General features: G+C 40.1%; 1 protein-coding gene across 2 annotated transcripts; it reads right to left on the reverse strand.

The window, feature by feature from the left end:
• Window positions 1-1,122: 1,122 nt before the first annotated feature.
• LOC102198585 (uncharacterized) lies at window positions 1,123-7,735 on the reverse strand. 2 transcript variants are annotated; one of them, XM_005748944.2, is made up of 11 exons: window positions 7,545-7,735; window positions 6,967-7,115; window positions 6,696-6,858; window positions 5,705-6,052; window positions 5,164-5,445; window positions 5,053-5,078; window positions 4,434-4,539; window positions 4,268-4,298; window positions 4,089-4,138; window positions 3,863-3,897; window positions 1,123-1,536 (listed from the first exon to the last, which is right to left on the reverse strand). In XM_005748944.2, the coding sequence occupies exons 1-11, from the start codon at window positions 7,612-7,614 to the stop codon at window positions 1,453-1,455; spliced, it is 1,344 nt and encodes a 447-aa protein (XP_005749001.1). In that variant the 5' UTR covers window positions 7,615-7,735; the 3' UTR covers window positions 1,123-1,452. The 2 variants fall into 2 exon arrangements, with proteins under 2 accessions (XP_005749001.1, XP_005749002.1); XM_005748945.2 differs by having other exon boundaries at window positions 4,434-4,535; window positions 5,052-5,078.
• Window positions 7,736-9,371: the final 1,636 nt, after the last annotated feature.

The following is a 9,371-nucleotide window of genomic DNA, read 5'->3' on the forward strand; positions in this document are numbered from 1 at the left end:
CGCTGTGGTAAAAATGTAATAAAACTAAGGTCTAAGACCAAGTTGGCTTCTCACCGCTTTCTGAGATATGGTGACAGCTTGTCTGTGCCAAATTATTGTCCACCATAAAACCTGCATAAACAGATGGGAGGTGTAGCTCCCTCCTGAGGCCTTTTACTTTCTTGCTTTTACTTACTCTCAGCACGCTCACTCTCAAACATATATATGAGGGCTCATAATGATTATAGCACTCGTCCTATCGTCACATGCCATAAAAGTAAGACTTGTAGTTCTCGAGTTACATGAGCGCTTGGCTTCATGCATGTCAGGCTCATAACCGGTCACATAACAGGTCCCGTGTTCGGGGACCTGTTATGTCACCATAAAGGGGATCGGCTTGACAAATTGCAGTTGTTCTGTTGTCCTGCAAGATGATTTAAACATTGAAAAGTTACAGAAACAGTGCCCTCTACAGAACATCTAACAAAACTACAGCAGATCAGTTAACTTTTTGGTTGCCTTTTCCTTCACACTCATTATGCAATGTATCATAAATACATGCAACACACCATTAGTCCGTGTCCTGACCTGTACCCGGTTATAAATGCAGATATACTGTATAACAAACCAAGGTTGCAAGATTAGGCAACCTGCTTGAATTTTTTACCTAGAAAAGTTGTGAGGATTTGGTAACACAAATAAGCACCTTTTTTGAGAAAGTAAATATTGTGCTGGCATATACTGTAAGCCTGTCAAATGCACTGTGTATCATTATGAAATGCTGTAAATTATAATAAACGTGAAGCCTGTGCAGTCGGACACGGGAGATTATTATAAGATGACACAGATACACATGAGACATGGCATCTGTCAAAACAATCTCATATGACGAGCTTGAGTTTTAGACTAAACTCCATCTGATGGTGAAGATCCTGTATAATAATTCTAATCTCCAGAGCACTTTCCAAACAGACCTTGACGTGAGAGTTTTCTGTCAGCGGCTTTTTTCCAAGATCAAGGCTAAACTTTCAACGTAAAAACATTGCAACTTGTGAAACAGTCATGAGATGATATTTGTCAGTTTCTTTTATCATTATTATCATTATGATAATAAAAGACACATTTAAATCTTTTCAGTTTTGCTCTTATTTTAATACAATTATTTACAACCAAACATTTAAAAAAAAAATCGAAATTGCTTCCAGAAGAAAACAAGCCTCATAACAGCAATAATAAAATCGCTATTTAGACTGGCTCAGTTATTAGAAACATTAAACAAGCATCACATCCTGTCTAATTGTACAATTACTGCTGCATTTGAAATAGGAACTGAGGAAATATCCTTTCCTGTCTTGCTGTGTAACCTTCAACTGATGCTACATCGATAAACTATGATAATAAACACACACACACGCAGGCACACTCACACACGCGCTCACAGGGAAAGAGGGGGAGGGGTGGCGGCAAACATTTCTAATGGATCTGTGTTGTGAATGTTGAAAGAGGGTTCCAGAGAGGAGCTCTGGATGTCGCTTCGGTGTCCCTGCTGACCCAGTCCTGCGCACAAACAAACACCAACAGACAACCTATTAAAGATCTAAGCTTGATGTAATTTCCTGTGGCATAGTTCATATCCTGTCTACTGCTTTCACTGCTAAAAATATTTTCATGTTTGCTCATAGCTACCAGCAACTTAGCATGTCAGGATGGCTAAAACAGCACAACAAACACCTTAGGTGGTTTCACAATGGAATATATTATATTAGTCATTCCTCCAGATATAGTCCTCTTAAAAACCATATGTGGTCTGGCACTTTGTTGAATCCTGTGTAATTTGTGTTGTTTTCTTACAATCATTGATCTTTTCTCCTAAATTTGATCTTAAAATTCAAGAAAAATAAGGACAGATTTACATGAATATTTTACCAAAGTGACTGACTTATCAGACTTCCAGATTGTGAATTTTGTGCCATATATTTCACAAGCACATATCACGCTGTTATATTAGAGATTTCGTAATTTTTAGTCAGTTATACTCCTAAATCCCAGGACTAAACTCATGGTGTGGAAGGAAATGTTCAGCCTTGGTGGAGTTACGTTCCTTGCTTGTTCCTCATTTGTCCCTTGTTCTATCCCATGACATTAAAGTTCCCTTTTTCACAGTTTGGAACGTAGCCATATTTCAGATGAGCTGCTTGTGTTTTTGCAGTTCTGTGTTTCATTTCTGTCTTTCAGGCCTCCCCTCCTCCAGACTCATAGCTCCTTAGCTAATGAAACAGTTTCACATCAGACGATTCTGACCAACATGAAATGATCATCTCTGTCTCGTTGTGCAGCAACAGAGTGTAATAATATGAGTCACAATCAACATATAATACAAAAAAAAAATCATTTCTGAATCCTGATTAAACTACTGCTGCTTAAGAAGCAGATGAGATGGAGACACATCTCCTTTTTGGTAATGGTTGGTTACTTTTTGCATCATCTGGTGACAGCCGCATTCTGTCCTCTTAGATGGCTTCGGCGCATATCAGCGAGAGCCTGGAGAGAGACTTTAGCCTGATGAGAGCCCTTCATTAAGCTAATTAATGAAAGTGATTGCAGCTAATGAAACACATGCTCAAACACAGTGTAACAGCGCTAATGAGGAATACTGTAGGTGTGGGTTTGAGGTGACAGCATGCTTGGGAGGGGGTGTTGTTGATTAGCTATAGTGTGTGTGCGTGTGTTTAAAGCAACCAGATTCATGAAGTTTACCATAGTTTGTCAGAGTAAATCTAGAGCAGAAACAAAAAAGTCCTGGAAATACCAGAAATTCCAAAAGAAAGAGGCAGAACTGCATTAGAGAGAGCTGAGTCTAAACTGACCTATTTCTACGTCCCTGTGAAGGTTAGCATGAAGTTTTGCTATTGCAAAGTCTACCATGATTAAAGGATTGGTTTACTGTGCAGTACATGGTATAGTGTATTTTATTTTTGTTAATAAATCCAATTTAAAGTATCAGATAATTCACATTTATAACAAACTTCATAGGTGTGAAAACTTGTCTCTATAAAAGCAGAAGTTTTGACTTTGTGTGGAGCATTCTAGTATGTTAACACAATGTTCCCAGCAGTGGAAGTCCCAGCAAAGTCACCCCAAGGTCAGACCACCAAAAGCTTTTCTACAGATCTCAATTGGCACATATGACTTGTTTGGAAGGGTTCATGGCATGGCTGCACAGCTTAGATTTGTTATGTTGCATCTGAAAAAACAAATGAGACCAAAGTGGAGATGTCTGACCATGGACAGCACCATTTTTGGCGAAAACCAAACCAAGAATATCAGAACACACACCTAATACCGACTGTTAACCACAATGATGGAGGGTATATTTGCATGGTTCATGTAACAAGGCAATGATCCCAACAACAAGTAGTGGAAAAAGAAAAGACCCGAGGTTTTGAAGTAGCCCAGTCAAAGTGAAACATTGTGCCAGGCCCTTAAAAGAGCTGTGCATAAATAACTGCACAAAAACCTAACCATACTGAAAGAGCATTGTTAAAAAGAGTGAAACAAAATTCCCCCAGAGGAATGTGAGAGACTGATGAAGTAATATAGAAACTAGTTACTTCAAGTTATTTCTTCCTGGTTCTACGAGTTACTGAGTGAGTTCAGTTGGTTTTTCACAGGAGTGCAGAGTCATGTAAAAACTTTCTTTTTGACATGACAGAGGCTAACTGTTGGTTTGACTAGCGGTTTAACACAAAGCCAGACAACCTTATCGTTTAGCTCACAATCCTCTGACAGAAAGGAAAGAACAAGGGCAAATATTTTTTCCATTTGATGACTCTCCTGAGAATTTATATTAGCAGCTGGAGGTTTAGGTGATGTTAATACTTACCTCAGAAGGGAAGGTTGTACGTGTGAGTGTAATGTCTGAGGAAAAAGAATAATAAACAAGCTCACATTAGTCACATTATCAATCAGTCATTAGTACTCGTCTCATTAAGCTGATTACTCCTGCAATGCTTTGTGCCTGTGAGAATTTGGATGAATGAGACGTGAATAAAAACAGAATAAGCTTGAAATCCTGAAGGGGAAATTTGGTTCTGAAGGGAAATTCTCACCAACTATATGATCCTTCGCGTGAACCTGAGACCAGAACTGCGTATCCTCCCTAAAATAGTGCAGCACACATGTATTACAACAATATCCAATTGTATGTTGCCGTCTTCAAAGAAGTAGCTTTTTTCTTTTGTATTTCTCATTATAACTTCATTTTTAGACCGATTAAGAAAACCAGTACCTTTTCTGTCTTTCTTCTGCTCTTGCTTTCACTTTAAAAGTGGGTGAAATGAATAGGAAAAGAGAAATTAATGCCTTTCACAAACGAAGGCAATTAAATCAGCATGAAAACATAGCTTGAAGCATCAGAATATTTATAACAAAGCAGAAGCTTTTGTGTGAAATACCTTTCCTGTGCACCACTATGATCACGACTGCCAAAGAACAGAGGATCAACACCGCGGCTGACAAAGAGCCCACAACGAGAGGCCAGTCCAGATTTAATGAATCTGCAAACATCAAACTAGTATTAATATTAAATACTTAAAAAACCCAGTTGTGAAGAATGTAAAGTATTACAACAGATTTGATTTAAAGTGCTAGTATCATTTTCCAATGCAATGGAGAGCTCCATTCCAATGTGAAGAAGAAAAAAAAATGTAGTTTTTAGTTTATTGAAAAAGATGCATTTTGTATTTTGATAAATTCTAAAAAAAAATAAAAAAATTATAAATGTAATAAATTAAGTTTAACAGATTCAGATTAAATTACATCCTTTCGCAAAAGAACCTGTCGCATCTGCAACAAGCTTTGCAGACATTTTCCTGGTTACCACAGTCATGTGGCCTTTATGGTAATACCATCATGTTTATGGGCTCTTATGGACTGCTCTGCATACTGAAAAGTGACTCTAAGGTGGACTAATGTGTTATTATGTGAGGATCCGGTAGGGAGACCAGTTGAAGTTATGCAGAACTTTTAGGTATGAGAGCAACAACAACAAAAAAGGCATGCTAATAGCCTACCTGTTGATGTTGGTGGTGGGGAATTCCCTTAAATATAAAAAAAAGGGAGAATCAGCTGCAGTTTCTCTAAAGGTCAGTCCACTCACATACCATTAGAAGTGTAAGTCCGTACCTTTGGTTACAGTTAAAGGGTTGCTGTGCTCAGACTTGCTCCATGTCTCTCCCAGTCGGACACTGTACTGGCACTGGTATAGAGCCACTGGAGAGTCCTGGACAGGCAGTGGGAAGGTGGCTTGATGCGCGAAAATGTTTGCCTGAAATGTTGCAACAGGAAATTCACCATCCACCAGGTAGAGAGAGAACACAGCGCCGGGGTATGCAGCAGACCCTATGCACAGTAAATGCCACACATCTGTCTGCTGTTCAAGGTGAAGATTGGGCGCCGGCAGGATGTCTGGGAGCACGTGAAATAAGAGCAAATAGTATTCAGATAATTAAATGACTGGATTACTAATTAGGCAGAAAACAAATGACAAAAATTGAATAGATGCAACAATATTTACAAGTCTTAGTCCTCTTGTGTTAATGTTCTACCTAAAGGAATGAATCCATTACCTGAAATACAATTTTTTGGTCTAAAATATTTACAAGTACCACATTAACATGTAAAAAACATCACAGAAGAAAGGCTTCAAAAAGTCATACGTCTTCACCTGTAATGGTGATTGGAACTATGTTGCTCACAGTGGAATTAACCAGTCCGCTTTCTTTGGTCATTTGATAGAGGCAGGTGTACTCTCCCTCCTCTCCTCCCCTGACTGGCCCCACAGTGAAGACTCCCGGCTGCAGCTGGAAGTTTGATACCTGGCTAGCCCGGGGCTGCTGGATAACAGATGCCGTCCCTGTTTGTTTAGCGGTCCTCAGCAAAAGGAAGCTTGTCGGTTTGTTTGACTGCGACTGTGGATGGGCCGGGACTGTGCAGCTGAAGGACAGCAGGTCCCCGCGTTTGACCTCACCTGAGGAAGGCTCTACAGACAAGACTGGAGGTGGGAGGGAGGTGTCTACATGACAGAAAAGGAATGGAGACAGTAGGGGGAAGCCATTATCTCTCCATGTTTTGTTACTAGATTAATTCTAGACTCTCAATAAAAGTAAAAGCTGCAACAACAAAAAAAGAAAAAGAAGATAGGCCAGCGTCTGGTTTGTCAGACTTCCTTTTGTAACTGTCAACAGTTTAAGCCGGTAGATATTGTGTTTCATGGGTTTCTGTGTGTGGGGGTGTGTGGTTTCTCTATGAAGAGCAGGATGTAACTACCACTATACACACCCACAGAGAGGAGGACAATAAGAGACCGCAGAGAGCACCTGCATTCAGCAGTGTGTTTGCTGTGCTGGAGTGGAAGCGGATGGGAGTGTTTATTGTTTTAAACCACATGTGGAATCACTACCGATTAACCCAGCCGATTAACACAGAAAACGTATTTGTTCCGTTTTGAATACAATGAAAAACGACAGCCTCGACCACATCCGACTCATTGACCCGTGTCATCTTAATTCTCCCTTTTTTTAATTACAAATAAATTCATATAATATGAAGTGTGCGAAGGATGTGTTTTTCTTTTTAAATCAGAACCAAGTCTCTGTTAAAGCAAAAGAAGGTCAAAATCAGAGCTGTAAATAAGAGTTTCCATCAAACACACAAACCATTTTGGTCCTCCAGTTGCAAATATGGACTGAATGCGCTGTAGTGACCCTCCTGGCTCCTGTACAGACAGCAGAAAAGTTTACTCTGGCCTGGGACCCATTCTTGTATCCTAACAGTAAACTGAACTTCTCCAACATGAGAGGGCAGATCCCGAGAATCCACCTCAATAGAATAAAACAAAAAGAAAGCAATAAAATCGCTGCAGCTCAGGAGGAACTCAACACGCTCCAAAAATATGCATTCATTTGAAAAAAGAACATATTAAACTACCTTTTTTCTCCTCTCGTAAAGCATGAACAAAACCCCAGTGTTACCCTCGGGGGCTCGGCAGACCAGGACCACGGAGTCCTTTGACTTCGAATAGATCTCCAGGGTAGGAGCTGGAAGAGTGACCGAGGTCGTGGAAGCAGAAAGTCGTCCTATAAAGTAACAGTAAGGTTATAACATTTAGCAGGAATCAGCTAAATCTCAAAAATGTGTCTTCGAATGGAGCAACAGGTTTCTTAACACACATGGGAAAACACAGCGGTCATTACAAGATGTGTCGACATTCACTTTTTACCAAGCTTGTGATTACAGCTAAACCAAAATCAGTTGTGAAACTCTAGATAGGAAACTCTAGATAGATAGGGTGCCTAAATATTAGGTACAATTATAGGCTCGAAAAGACATTTTTGTGTGTGTCAAAACTTAAAAATTTAATGGAAATCAAACATCGATTACTTTTTACTCCTAGCAGACATTTAACAGATCTTCTACCAGGCACATATCATAGTGATTGTTAATCTTAACAAATCAAAATTTGACAAAAACACTATACTAAGAAACATCTACTGCGTGAAACTTACCCCAAAGTTGGAGAGAGACCAGTAACAGAGCACATGCCCAGGATGATCGTCCACCACTAACTGAGTGCATCCTTAACGCATCAGCAAGACCGACTGAAGTGAAGAAAACACCTACATAGGCTGTGTATCTCTCTCGCTCCTTCTTTTTCTCTCTCACTTGGCCGCTCTGTGTTTTCTTAATGCATATGACATCCTCTTGAGAAGCAATGGGGGAAGTAAACACACTTCCTTCTTTAGACTTCACAGATCACATGTGTGTTGTGATGGGAAGAAACAGCTGGCCAGCAGTGCAGTAAACCACAAACTTAAGAAGAAAATATCTCTAGGTACATAAACTGAATCCTCAGAAATCGAATGTGACGAGGATGTCAAGGGAACAAAGCACACAGCTGCTACTACCTGTACTAAATGAAGGTTGTGGTTTCGGTGAAGGTGCTCCTGTGTCACAGAGTTTCTATTTCTGATATTACAGAAACAGGTGTGTTGCTAATCTGATGCTGAAAGTCCTAAAACTGCTGCCAGTGAGAGAAGTATAACAGAAGGGACTTTGGGACCAGAGTTTTCCATCTGTCCACCAGATGGCCCTGGACTTTTTTCCCTGTTTAGTCACCTGACTGCCTTCTCAAGAAGCAGCAACTACTGATCTCCTGATCTTATCTACCCACTAACACAGCTGTTCCCAGTTTTCCCTGTTATCCCTGTCTGTGCTGCTGTCTGTCATAAAACTCTATTCCTGCCACTTTGCTATGTGCTTTTACTGTACCTATTTGAACAGGATGAATCAAAGTAGCCAAAAAAAAAACCTAGCCTAAAAACAGTTTAAAAGTGTGGGGAGACCTTTGAACAGCCACATCTGCAGATGATGGTAGAAAAGTGATGGAGGGGGGGATTAATCCAAGAACTGCAGGAAACATGATGTTTATAAACTGAATCAACATCTCCAAACTTGACTATGTTAGTCACGGAAGAGCCCTACTTCATTACTCATTCGTCAAAGGAAGATTAGGCCTGCTAACATTTCATACAAATAGATATGCAGGAGCAGTAAATGCATTCATTCAAAACGAAGAGTCCTGAACAGCACTTTAAACTTTTATTGGTGTTCAGTCATTTTTTTGTCTAAATAAAACACAAACTTCTTTGTTTACTGGAAGGTGAAAAAACTGTCTCTTCCTTGTAGTATAAGTGCAAACTTGCACTCCAGTTTGTCTGGCGTAGCAATTTATAAGTGAGTGTAGCCATATTGTGTTACTTGGGGTATGTTGTAACTTGACAATAAATTTATAGACAAGAAGAAGAATAAGCTACACCCTTATTCACAATGGGTAATCCTGTCACTCCTGATGCAGAACCATAGGGATGTGTCTCCTTCCAGAATCAAACCAGGGACCTATTGCTTGTTAGATACACTATGGAGCCACTGGCAGATGACTTGTATAATAAATTGAAACTTCATGAATAAAGTTGTGCTCTTCCCCTCACCCCGTTCCTTTAGTAGAACTGATTCACGAGGGAGAGAAATTCCACCAAACTGTCCACCACCAGCATCGCTCGTCCTCTGCGTGCAGCAGGCATCGACATCCACAAGGTTTGCGTCACACGTGGACATGCACTGCTGCAGTTTTTCAAACGATGTCGTGTGTCTGCTGTGGATCAAATGAAACGACAGGAAAGAACAAAGACAAAAACGGACAAAGAAGTCAGCCTGCTGATGTTTGTGAAGCAGCTCAAAGAGGTGTTTGAAGTCTGTGACGAGGACTCTGACATGTTTTATGTGCCCTGAACGCCTGGTTCAGCTGGCTACTGAGTGTGGGTAAGAGGAACAGG

This window comes from Pundamilia nyererei, unplaced genomic scaffold (assembly GCF_000239375.1).
Source record: "Pundamilia nyererei isolate P.nyererei 1_Seehausen unplaced genomic scaffold, PunNye1.0 scaffold00234, whole genome shotgun sequence".
NCBI lineage: Eukaryota > Metazoa > Chordata > Actinopteri > Cichliformes > Cichlidae > Pundamilia > Pundamilia nyererei.

Bases quoted from the DNA above. Each gene is read 5' to 3' on its own strand.
- LOC102198585 (XM_005748944.2), bottom strand. From the start codon at position 7,614: ATGCACTCAGTTAGTGGTGGACGATCATCCTGGGCATGTGCTCTGTTA. The intron at 6,859-6,966 runs GTAGTTTAATAT...TATTCTATTGAG, and splicing joins TTTACGAGAGGAGAAAAAAG to GTGGATTCTCGGGATCTGCC. The intron at 6,053-6,695 runs GTTTGTGTGTTT...TCTGTCATGTAG, and splicing joins GCAACTGGAGGACCAAAATG to ACACCTCCCTCCCACCTCCA.